General features: G+C 42.4%; 1 protein-coding gene across 3 annotated transcripts; it reads left to right on the top strand.

Annotated features, from left to right (window-relative positions):
- The first annotated feature begins 1,109 nt into the window (after positions 1-1,109).
- Positions 1,110-6,461, top strand: LOC117555697. 3 transcript variants are annotated; one of them, XM_034230650.1, is made up of 21 exons: positions 1,110-1,230; positions 1,308-1,378; positions 1,462-1,557; positions 1,642-1,766; positions 2,176-2,319; positions 2,396-2,482; positions 2,570-2,734; positions 2,804-2,900; positions 2,985-3,202; positions 3,284-3,440; positions 3,751-3,959; positions 4,038-4,155; positions 4,292-4,491; positions 4,560-4,674; positions 4,757-4,926; positions 4,999-5,096; positions 5,179-5,309; positions 5,478-5,667; positions 5,811-5,952; positions 6,037-6,157; positions 6,228-6,461. In XM_034230650.1, the coding sequence occupies exons 1-21, from the start codon at positions 1,211-1,213 to the stop codon at positions 6,296-6,298; spliced, it is 2,745 nt and encodes a 914-aa protein (XP_034086541.1). In that variant the 5' UTR covers positions 1,110-1,210; the 3' UTR covers positions 6,299-6,461. The 3 variants fall into 3 exon arrangements, with proteins under 3 accessions (XP_034086541.1, XP_034086542.1, XP_034086543.1); XM_034230651.1 differs by lacking the exon at positions 1,308-1,378; XM_034230652.1 differs by lacking the exon at positions 1,308-1,378 and having other exon boundaries at positions 1,116-1,234.
- The last annotated feature ends 6,667 nt before the right edge of the window (positions 6,462-13,128 follow it).

Below are 13,128 nucleotides of genomic sequence, written 5' to 3'. Positions count from 1 at the left end.
AAGAGTGACTTCCAACAAGTATTGAAGATGAATCCAGATTTTGAAGATGCCAAAGTGAGCCTGAAACAAACACTTCTGGACCAGCAGCACAAGATAGACAGGGGATACTGACAACTCCATAAACTATAGAATATACCTTTTTATAAATCGTGAAATCTGTGGGCTTGAAAAACAAATCGGTCAAGTTGTCAAATTATTTCAAATAATGTACAGCTATCGTATAGAACATTTGAATTGTATTTGATCTGAACATGAACCCTTTGATTAAAGATATCAGAAGATGAATGAAGATGAACCTTAAAGTAAACACAAACCACATAAAAAATAACCTACACAAGGAACAGAAACAATGAAAATAAAACGATTGCTGCAAAAACATTCAGTTAGAACCTATGAAACCAAGTAGAAATCCCACAGGGATGGGTGTGACATTTGTATAGGGTTTTTGTTAAGCAGAGCATTGATTATTCCTTCTTCTGCACTGACTCAACACTCTTCCAGTTGGAAAATATTGTTATGGCCTCATAAATGAACATATATCATTGCATAATTGGACAGAGCAGACTAATCGACCCAGGTGAAACGTTGAGCTCGGGTTTAAATGTTAGTGCATCCTCTTGCAAGGAGGTTTGAGAATATATACAAACAATAATCAAGTGTTAGATTACAGTCACTATAAGGAGGCTCAAAGGAAAAATCAAAAGCACATGTGATTTTAAGGACAAGTTTAATTTATTATGAATTGTGGATTATTTTGTAGCTTCTTGAAATATAAAAATGTAATATATGTATAAAACCGAATACAAATCTATATAATTTTGCTGAACAATAAATACTTTTTTTACACTATGATAAATGTGTGTTTTTTTTCCTTTCTTTTCTTAATAAACTAGGCATACATCAGCTCACCCTGTGTGTGTGTGTGTGTGTGTGTGTGTGTGTGTGTGTGTGTGTGTGTGTGTGTGTGTGTGTGTGTGTGTGTGTGTGTGTGTGTGTGTGTGTGTGTGTGTGTGTGTGTGTGTGGAGAATCCTTAACAAGCCTCACCTGTGCTTTGTCGTTAAGTGGAATATAAAGCAGCTGCTGATGTCTCAGTTAATCATCCAGTCCCCTTCCTTTTAGACTTGTGTTTTTGTTGGAAGGTGTGCTGGACATTGCCAAGCTCTGATACTGACTGTATTCTTTTTGGTTTTGTTGCTTACAAACTGCAACATGCTGAGGCTTGGGAACATGTAAGTTACATTTCTTGTAGATTTCTTTCTATGTGTGTACTTAATTGTCTCTAAATGATGTGTTTTATGTGTTCAAGTTTGTTATGGATGGCTGCAGCTATCATCTTGGGTCAAGCCAGGCCTAATGTGAAGCTATATTTGCAGTCAAGTAAGCTTCAATTCTCATCAAGTCATTTTACACAGCATATTAAGTCGGTTTACATTCTCCTCACAAGCCTTTTCTTTTAACAGGCAGTGGGTTAAGGTCTGACTGTGCCGCAAATGTAATGAGACTGTCGTTGGACAAGGCTTTAGCAGTGGGAAACCAGCTTGAGGTGGAGGCTATCAGTAAGTATTAACTGCTAATAATGCAGCTGATTGGTTCATCACTGAGGAAAGGGGTCCCTGACAAAGCTTATTTTCTCCCCTCAGATGGCACCAAGCACATTTTGTTAACACCTAGCATGGCTGCTCAGTGTGGATACAGCATGGAGTCTGACCCGTGGGGTAACACCAGAATCTACACCTCCCTGATGGGCTGCTTTGTGGACAACAAGGTTTGTTTTGAGCTAAAGTGGTTTAACAGCATCCAATGTAATTTTCTACCAAGTTTAGTTGTGCTAATTTTGTCTCAAGTGACTGAATTAATGGCTCAACAAACACATGGTTGCTCCCATTTTTGTGTTTCCCTGAATTTATTTGTAACCTCTTACCCTTAAAAGACACAATACATTTTCCCTTTTTTGTTTGGTACATCCCTAAAATATTAGCACTGCTCCACTCAAAACTGTATTCCTCAATTAATCTACTAGGTACTTTCTTGACTTGTTTGTTACATACACAAATATCCATTTAGACTTCAAATGTGTCCCTGAAGGCAAGGATATTACATTTTCAATGACAAAGAAGCTGGAACCAAAGAATATTAGGGAGTTTCACTTAATTTTTTTTTTTTTATATTTATAGGATGATGCTACATTTAACGTTGGCTTGAGACTCAAGATGTACGGCGAGAATCCATCAGACGTGGTCAGTCATGACGTGTCTCAGACTTGCAGCTACACTCGCTGGGCCTCCAGGGAGATCCTCTGCGACAGGAACTACATGGAAGTAGGTCATCTTTATATTGATTCCACCATCTTGTGTGTATGGAAACGAATGCTAAAACCACCATTTTCTGTTTTAGGTTTCGCACCACATGGCTAACCTTGATGCTGAAGCTAAGGGTCAGACTCGGGATGGTAAAGACGAGAAGCTCAACGCCAATCTTGAAGTATGTTGAATTAAACTGTTCAGATACTACAGTTGAATTCCTCCCTACACCAATGAGGATTTCATTATTATTTGTTCTTTCCTGTAGGCCTCTGGTGCATCACAAGGTATCTGGAAGATCACGTTTTACACCCCAGAACCAGTGGCCATGGTGTTGCAAGAGGCTGAACAAGCCGGCTACGCTGCCAAAACTACCTCTAGTCGCCTGGTTATGCGAAGCCCGTACAATACAGCAGAGACTTATTCAGAGGATGTAAGCAACACACTCCTATACAGTGTTCCTTTCCCTCCATGTCAATTATATTAAACCTCTCCTCTCTAGGTGGCTGGAGTCCCCATGGAGGTTTTCAGGGTGAGCGCCTACTACATGGCACCACAGGGTCTGAATGTAGTGAACTTGGCAGCTGCTTGTCCCAAAGGTGAGTCCTGAGCAACATATTTCCTTCACAGTAAGCTTAATTGTTGCACAGTTAACCTCAACAGCTCCATTTTGTCATTAACAGGTGGTGTCCTCTTCACCGAGGATATGATCTCTTGGCACGTACCTCGCCGTGTGACTCCTCTGTTGGACGGCAGAATTACAGTCTCAGAAATGCACATGGGAATCAACGGGCAGAGGCTTGATAGATCTCAGATGGCCGCACAGGGGTACACACTGAGCACCACAGACTTCCACATCGTCGTCGAGATCCCAGTGGGCTCGCCTGATGGTTACTACAAGGTTGGGGAAATCTGTAGATTAGAAATGCAAGAGTCACTAGTGCATTGGCATGTTTTATTGAAATGTCATGAATTATTGCAGAGCCATGCCCCAGATTACCAGTACCACATCACCTACTTTGTGGAGCCCATGCTTGAGGTACTGTGGAGAGAAGATGACACCCAAGATAATACCAGATACAAGGTTTTGTTCCCCATCATGACCCCTCTGATGCCTCAATCTCCCCAAATCCAGGATGGTAAGTCACATTTTCTAGTAGGTATGAAAAAATGTTGGTGACCAAAAAGAGGTTAGACTTTTACCTAGCTTTGGATCAATAAGTCTGACACAAAACACTCGAGGCCTGTTTCAGTGGTCAGTTTTTAAAAAATTGTGTGTTTGGATAGGAATTCAAGAGAGCCAAGTACAGTATAATCCACTTTTGCTTACAAAGACCGCCTTTTTTTTAAAAAAATTTAAAAGTAGCACTCAAGCTAATTACTCAATTGTTCTCTATCAACGTTCAGACAGGTTTAGAATTTGTAAACCTGCCACTTTCTGTTCCTCAGACACTGTCCCAGAGACTCGGGTGTTCAGCGTTCTCTTGGGAACCTTCCTCCATGACGTTGAGCTGAGGAACATCACCTTCTCCACCGGGGTCCTTACTGTTGAGGAGAGCAATGCCAAAGGCTTCACAGTCCAGGAACACAGCTTGGCTAATGGCTCGAAGAGCTTCTCTCTTCAAGTGCCCTTTGATGCCGATGTTGTCTTAAAACGTGTATGTGACAAGATTCAAAATATCACTTTGTACCAGCATATTTTCAGTGTTGCTGAGCTTTTATTTCATTTGTTGCAGAATCCTGAACGCTTGGTTACATCCTACTTCCTCCCTCTGATCTTTGGGTTGATCATCCTGCCTGAAGAAACTCCTTTTGCTCTCCCGGTCGACCTGCAGGCCTCTCTGCAGGATGTTGGTGAGATCATATTGAATTTGCTTTTGACAATATATTTATGCAAATTATGTTTTCTAAAATTAAATAAAATATATATATTAAAAAAAAGAGTAAAAGCTACACAATCAAATGGATAATGCATGTTTTGCTGCTCTAGTGCTACCCATCATGGCTGGCACCTGTGACCAGAACCAGTTTTACATCAGCGTGAAGTTCGGGAGTCACGGCTCTAATTTCAAGGCTATCGTTGGACCTCGAGAGCTGACGGCTGAGATGGCTGAAGACTACAATTTCTATGAGAACAGCACACACCTCAGCCTCATTCTGCCATACACTGCCAAGGACGCTGTTTTTGAGGTATGTCAAAACTACAAAATCCCACCATAGATCTTCGGCATTGGCTAACTTTAATTTCTTTTCCACAGCTGCTCACTGCAGAATCAGTCAAATCCAGAATTGACTTGCTTCTGTTGGATCGTGCAAATGACTGGGTGCTTGCTGATCTCTATCTGGCTTGCTACTTCCCCTTAAAAGCAACAGGTAAGATGGAACATGTAAGTATATTTGCTGCTTTAATTGATGGATTTGTGTTGCTTTACACATTGCCTGCTTCATCCTCCAGAGTGCCACCCCAATGGCACAATGACCGCTGTGGCTGTGAAGGTTGAATCGACTCGTAATCTGAAGCCAAGTCAGCTGACGCTAAAGGACCAGTCCTGCACACCACAGTTCAGCGACGATCGCTTTGCATATTTCTCCTTCAGTATGGATACCTGTGGAACCACCAGAACGGTGAGTGTGAATCACATTTAAATATCAAAGGGGATTTTTGTCAAATGTTAATGCGTTTTTGTTGTTAAATAGTTCTTTGACAACTACATGATGTATGAAAATGAGATCCGCCTGTCTTACAACAATGCCCAAGGAGCAGCCAACACATCACCAGTTGATCCTGATTACAGGTAAAATATTTGATTTTGTATAATTGGAGATGAACACCTTCAATGTATGCATTTATATTATTTTTTTTTCCCCCCCTAATAGGCAAACCATTTCCTGCTTCTATGTGGTCAATGGGACTCAGACTGTTGCCTTCAGCGCTAAACCAAGAACCTATGAGCCCGCTGCAGAGATCGGCACCGGGCAGCTGATGGTGCAGATGAGGCTTTCCCAAGGCATGGTGGAATTTTACAACATCTTGTTCATGCATACAAAACCCTGCTTGCAGGGGCCCTTGAAAAAGAGATCTGTGATCTCAAGGGATCGATCTGATTAAATAAAGGTTTGAAATGAAACTGTAAATCTCCGGGCCTCCTGTCTCTAACGGGACTCTTCTCCTGCAGATCCATCCTACGAGCGCTTCTACCAAGCAGAGGATTATCCAGTGGTGAAATATCTGCAGCAGCCTCTGTATTTTGAGGTGGAGCTGATGCATTCTACCGACCCGCACTTGGAACTCATTGCTGAGAACTGTTGGGCTACCCTTTATGAAGATAGGACATCTCTGCCAAGCTGGGACATCATTGTCGACAGGTAATGTTGTGCAAAACTAACTACATGTTCTCGACTGAGACCTTTGTTCAGAAGTGAGTTGTGTAAACACTGTCTTAATGATCCACTAAAAAGCATTCTAATTTAACGGCTGCTTTATTTTAACTTTCGAATTCCTTCACCAGCTGTGAGAATCGCGATGACAGCTATTCAACAATTTTCCATCCCGTTGTGAGTGACTCCAGAGTTTTAGTCCCGTCCCACATCAAGCGCTTCTCTGTAAAGATGTTCACTTTCACTAAAGATGACGAGGTTCTGAAAGACCAGGTAAGACTTGTAAATCCAAATCTGGAGTCTTTTGGCCACTGCTGCATGTAGCCATGTGTAATAAAGCATCCTCTCTGTCCACAGATCTATGTCCACTGTGATGCAGTGATTTGTGACACAAGCAGCCAGGCAGATGGTTCCTGCAGAGGCCAGTGTGTGCATCCTCCAGGTCAGAGCTACTCGAGACCTGCAGGTGTAAAAAAGGGTAAGTGACCGAGTCTGAACAAATGTAGTCGATCTGGATGTGCAGTTGGTAATCTTTACTTGTTTTGCAGAGCGAAGAAGCACCGACTCAACACGCCAAAGGCAGATCTCCTCTGGGGCAATTATTCTGTCTAACCTTTGAATATGTTCTGAAGTATTTACATTTTGTCGTTTGCAACTTATGTACATTTGTTCATTGTTTTGTTTGGGACCAGGGGAACAGTTTTACCAATGAATGTACTGGACTGCCTTTTATATTGATGGATGACAATAACGACTCGTGTATTTTGAATAAAAAAATAAAAGCCACATTGCATGTCGTCACTTCCGCCTTTAGGAAACGCAACAAACCTTAGAGAATTCACAGCCAATGGAGCAAGACAATCCTCAAATACTTGAAAATGCTCACTCTAAGTTTAAAAACCAGAGCTTCAAATGTGCAGAACAACTGTATACAAAGTTTATCTCTTCCTGCTTACAGTCCAGGTGCTGTTCATTTTTTGGCGATGTATTGCAAGTCTGTACTAGTATTGCAGCTTATTCTGCTATCCGTCAAATTCTGTGTCCCCGGTTAAAGCTAACGTCCATCGTGTTTCTCTTACTTTGTCATTTCATTACATGTATTGTTTAAGACTCTTTAACGCTGTCATATTTACACAGGGAATGTGAAGCCACTCATTTCGCCACTGCTTACAACAACCGCGTACAGATAAAGTACCACCGGGTGGTTTTTGGTGAAGCAGTGGAGGACTTCTCTTTAGCGATACAGTGACGGTAGCATTGAGATACCTTTCTACAACAGAGGACTCATCCACTATAGACTATAGGGCTGAAGTCGAATAGTCCATTTAGCTTAGGAACCTTCCTAACGGAGTGAAATGACCCGGAAGTCTCTCAGTGGCAGCCATGATAAGTGCCGTTCGAATTCTCTACATACGAAAGGTTTCAAACTTCCTTCATAACCTCCTTTAGCTTAGGAACCACTGGACCTCCCTTCACGAGAGGAGAAAGTGCTGCCCCACAATGCCTTGCAGCCGCAGCATTTGCCGTTACACAACAGTCGGAAATTATATCATGAAAGTTACGGTGCTTATTAAGCATTTTAAAACGGTTGGTAAGTTGCCAAATTGCTTTGTTTTGAAATTTCATCAGTATTATAATCAAAAAGAGAAATATGAATGTTAGTTTTTACTGAAATGATCAAATAAAGTCAATATCTCAGTCTTTACTGAGCTGTGTGGGGTTTGTTAAAGTTTTAAAAGTTAAATGGTGATATACACAGTGATGTTAAGGACTAACGTTTATAACTAGAAAATGCATTTCCTGCAGAAAATGCATGCGAATGCTGTAAACTGAACATTTGTGGCTGAATTTAGCCGAAAAAGCTGAATATGTTATTAGCTGAATGGTAGCTGCTTTAAGCTAAAAAATGCAGAAAAAGCTTAATATTTAAAAGAAAAGGTTTAAAAAAGGTATAAACAACATGTATAGCCTTGATGTCCTGAAATAGCTGAATAATGTAATAGTTGAATGGTTTCTGCAGCTGAAAATATGCTGAAGGCGTTAAATATCAGATGTAAGTAGTAGTGAATAATTTGTATTAAGATGAGAAAATAAAGTAAAAAGGCTTGGGAAAGCAGCAGAATATTTGAACTGCAAACTTTTGAACTAACTTGATGGTGAATTATCTGTCGCCATGGCAATGGCATTTGATGACACCCCATAATAAGATTAGATGCGTTGATGGCTGCATCGTTACCAAACCTGTGAAGTTTTGGGCCGTTTGGAGCATTTTCACTGAAGTTATGAGAAAACCGTGTTTCATGGTGAGCATTGTGTTGCCATGGCAACGGCATTTGAAGAAATCTCAAAACTTTCCCGTAGATATCTTCATGGCTGGACTTTTAGCGCACATGTGAAGTTTGAGCACTTTTTGAACATTTTCACAGGAGTTATACATTACATTAGGAGCTTACATTACTCTCTCTCTTCTCTTGATCGCCCTCTCTCTCTTCCCTTGATCGCCCTCTCTTTCTTCTCTCTCTCTTCTCTTGATCGCCCTATCTCTATGCTCTTGATCATTCATCATCATCGGTGTGTGTCTGTGTGAGAGAGAGTGAGTGTGTGTGTGTGTGTGTGTCTGAGAGAGAGTGTGTGTGTGTATGTGTGTGAGAGAGAGAGTGTGTGTGTCTGTGTGTGTGTGTGAGAGAGAGTGAGTGTGTGTGTGTATGTGTGTGTGAGAGAGAGCGTGTGTGTGCATCATGTGCTGAAAAGGCTGAATAGTTTGATATTTGAATGATTCCTGCAGCTGAAATTAGGCTGAAGGAGTTAAATAAAGATATCAAATGTAAGTAGTAGTGATTGAATGTTTACAAACACCTGTGTGTGTAAACCCAGAGATCAAAGGTTTCCATGGTGTCTGCTCTGATGATGTCTCTCACATGTGTGTGTGTGTGTGTGTGTGTGTGTGTGTGTGTGTGTGTGTGTGTGTGTGTGTGTGTGTGTGTGTGTGTGTGTGTGTGTGTGTGTGTGTGTGGCTCCAATCTGAAATGTTGAGCTGTTTTGTTTTAATTTTGTTGTATGTATGTTTTGAGTGTGTGAGGACCCCAGGAAGAATAGCCAATGCTCATGCTAGTGCTAATGGGGATCCTAATAAAGACAAAGACAAAGACAAAGGACGGGCATTTATTGTCAGCACAGCCGTCACTTACATGCCTACCGGCAAAAGGAACCAAGTCTGGAGGACGGCAATAAACAAACAAAAAGGAAGAAGGGGGCCTGGGCCAGCACACCATGGGCCGTAGGACCCAGACTTCCCTCCTCTACTCAGAGATCTAACACAACCTACTGGGAAAAAAACAAAGCCGCGAAAAATCCTACACTAACATCCTCCAGAGTTCACACAGTATAAGACAGCAAAAGAATAATGGATCCACACGTGGGGTGAGAGGAAATGCACGGATATAATCCCTCGGCATCAGGGCAGGAAAAGAGAGCCTCTTCTCCTCCAGCTTCTCCTTTTAAAGTCCCCAGCTGAATGTCATTAGGACACCTGGGGGAGGTGGAGCCAGGGGCTAACCAGGTGTACCTGCGCAGCAGAGAGACAGAGAAAAGCAACACAAGCACGTAACACCCCCACCATGAGTTAGTGATTTTATTTTTTATTTTTTTGAAAACAAACAAAACAATCACAACAATCGACTTTAAGTCGACAGACGTGCTCAACCACTCAGTCCACACACCGAACAGGCTACATATCAGTCAAAACACAAAAAAAAAAAATTGCAACCACTAAAACATTTTAAGAACAGTAACACCAAGTGGTTTAGAGCCAGAACCAAAGCCAGTGCTTCCTTTTCGACTGTGGAACCAATGGTGGAACACACCCGCTGGTGGGGATTGAATTTCCCGGAGCGGTACGACACAGGGCGCTCCACCTCACGATCAGCTCCAATACGTCTGCACGCTGCGCATCAGGCAAGTGTGCCAAATGAAACTCCATATTGGCCAGAGTCTCCGCAGCGATTGGAGCCTCCGAGGTGACAGGGGTGTCACTTTTAGCACTGGACAGCGCCTCCACACAGGCAGCGACAGGGTTATGAACAGCCCCAGGGCTTATCGTACCTGATTTCCCACCCTCACGCCATGATGGAGGATCCCTGACCGGTCTGTCCAATCCCGTTGCCATAAAACTGTTGCGGGTGACTGCCACCGCATTCACTCCTGGCTTAACGAGCACTCTGCCACCGGCTAAATCATTCCCCAAGACCAAATCTTCCCCTTCAATGGGAAGACATGGCCGAACCCCGACAGTTACCGGACCTGTGACCAGATCTGACTCAAGATGAAAATTATGCAATGGCGAACCCACACACTGCATACCAAACCCCCTCACAAGAACACCCGAACCCACAACAGACTCCTCAGAGAGGGGCAACAAACCCCTTATCATAAAGGATTGCGAAGCTGCTGTATCCCTCAAAATGGTCACTGGAACCCTGTTGTTCTTCCCCGGTAAAGACACCATTCCCTCCATGAGAAACGGAGCAAAAACTTCCAGTTCAGATTTGAGAGACCCTGGCTTTGAAGTACTCACCAAAGCGACCGTCTTTACAGGCTTCTCCTCATCCCGCAAAGCATAACAATTCGCAACAATATGACCTCTTTTCTTGCAGAAATAACACACTGGGCTATTTCTGGTTCCCCAATTCACCTCCCTCGCCTTTTCCTCCACAGCTCTCGGCATGCTGCCCTGTAACGGCATGTTAGTGGAGCTTTCCCTGACCTTGTTGTCACCAAACCGGGCCTGCGCGCTATCCCTCTCACCGAAGACAGACTTGTGAGTGAGGACATACTCGTCAGCCAAAACCGCAGCTTCAGACAGTTTCATAGGTTTTTGCTCATTTATATATGTGGCTACTCTGTCAGGCAAACAGTTTTTAAATTCCTCCATGAGCATCAACGTTCTCAGTTCCTCTAGAGATCTTACCCCCGTCGACGAGCACCACCGATCAAACAGTCCCTCTTTCTCACGGGCGAACTCCACATAAGCTTGAGAATCCCTTTTTCTAAAACTGCGAAACCTCTGACGATACGCCTCTGGCACCAGCTCATAGGCGCGCAGAATTGCTGCTTTTACCTGCCCATAATCCCGGCTGACCTCGTCAGACAATGCAGCATATACCTCCTGAGCTTTTCCCGTGAGAACGCACTGCAGCATCACAGTCCACACATTCCTAGGCCACTTCAAAAATTATCCACGTCCCTCTCACTGAATACTGGAATAAATCGTGTGTATTTACCCACATCAAACTCATGAGGATGTGCGGAGCCCAACTGCTGAGTTTGGTGCGTTAATGTCGATAACTCCAGCTCCTTCAAACGAAGCATCCGATTAGACTCCTCCTCTAGTTTCCTGATTGCGAGATTACAGTCGATCTCCTTCTCTCTCAGTTTGTTGTCAATCTCCTTCTCTCTAATCATCAACTTTCGTAGCTCCAGCTGAAGCTGAAGCTCGCTCATTGTCGGAGCGACCTCTGTTTCCTCGTCTTTAGATACACAAGCAGCGCCCGCTTCCTCTGATAACACTTCCCGCTCTATCAGTGCAGCCAACAGCTGTTCCTTAATGACCTGCTTCTTGTGTTGTTTACTAATTGCAACGTCAAATCTGCCTGCGATTAGCTCTAGTTGGGCTTTACTACAGGCGTCCAACTTCTCCCGAGTCGGACCACTAGCAAACCCCTCTAGATCAAACTCCATAACGCAAAATCCAACCTAAACTCACTCCAAAGAAAAAAACAAAAACAAAACCAGCTAGGCTATCATTCTAGCCACCCTACACTGCACACACAAAGCAAAAATATATGCTGTCAAGGGCCGTTCTAGAAAGAAACACTCTCAGTACACCGGCACCTGCCCGAGACAGCCTTTGGACGAGCCCCCATTAGAAAGCAAATCGGAGGCTTAAAAGGAGACAGGGAGGTGCATGTTCATCATCTTCATCATCGAGCATGCAATAAGTGTAAATAGAGGACAGTGAAGGAGACACTGAGGAGGATCACGCTTCGTGTGGGGTGAGTACCAAACGCTGTCTCCTGGTACTCATCTGAGTAACTCACTAAAAAAGTTATGTGCACCCCTGCCTATAGGTCCGATACAGAGACAATACGAAACCAAATGCAGTCGATTCCGAGACAAGACCAATACCGTTAAAGGTGGTCTGGAGACCGGCCTCGAGTAGCCTACTACAACTGCAGCAAATATTCTCATACTAATGATTATTAATTATTATTCCCCTCTCTTCTGATACCAATACTGTGCCGATTAAAACGTTTACCTGTAACACTCTCCAAACTAGGAGCGGAATCATTCGAAAAATATAATGCTATACAATGCTAATGGAGGCGAGATGTACGTTATTCACACGCTTATCCACACGTACATTATTCACGCGCATATCCACATGTACGTTATCAACACGCATATCTAAGATAGCGCTTTCTAAGCTACGCCGCCGCCACGTGAGCGCATACTTTGAGCGCACCTATGATATATCGCCGTGATGTCTGACATCGTCGTGACGTCGCCTGTATTCTAAGTCAACCCATTCAAAATTGATGGAGGCGTTGGCGCACGTTGACACGTTGGTTCTCCGCTCAGTCAGCTTAGTTATCTGTTCTTTGGCACAAATCACACCTCATAAAAGCATGGTAAATCCTCACATGTTCACGTCTTGCTGTGATACCGGGTTGGTTTAGTCTATCTATTGAAGAATGTTGATTATTCTCTCTGAACTAGCTAAATTACGCAAAGAAAATATATTTCCCCATATATTAACTGTCAATATATTGCATTATTTTGTTTTATGATTTACTGGTTGATTGAAAAGATTTAATAAAGGAAATATTGCTGTTGGCTACACCAACTGATACTGATTAATAATCAACATGAAAAACATATGTATTCACATCTACAAAATATATTGAAGATATATAGAAAAATATATTGTGTTAACATATTGCAATATATGGGATAATACATCAGTAATTGCATTGAATTATATATTCACAATGATATGGGGACATGTATGTACTATATATATTCAGATTTATATGGGGATATGTATGTAGTATATTCACAATTATATGGGGACATGTATGTACTATATATTCACAATTATATGGGGACATGCATGTACTATATATTCACAAATATATGGGGACATGTATGCGCTATATATTCACAATTATATGGGGACATGTATGCACTATATATTCAGATTTATAAAAGACCATGTACGTACCATATATTCCGAACATGAGTGCAATATATTTCAAAATGAGGAGAAATGCATGTTCTGATACAAAAAAATCTTTCATTCGTTTTTTTCTATCAATGTGTAACAGTTATCAAAATACTGATTAAAAGAAGGACAAGGAAAGAATAAAAGAAAAGGCCTATAAACACCACATT

The sequence above is a fragment of the Gymnodraco acuticeps genome, unplaced genomic scaffold (assembly GCF_902827175.1).
Source record: "Gymnodraco acuticeps unplaced genomic scaffold, fGymAcu1.1, whole genome shotgun sequence".
Classification (NCBI taxonomy): domain Eukaryota; kingdom Metazoa; phylum Chordata; class Actinopteri; order Perciformes; family Bathydraconidae; genus Gymnodraco; species Gymnodraco acuticeps.
Note: the sequence above shows the minus strand (reverse complement) of the source record. Positions and strands in the feature narration are given on the sequence as shown.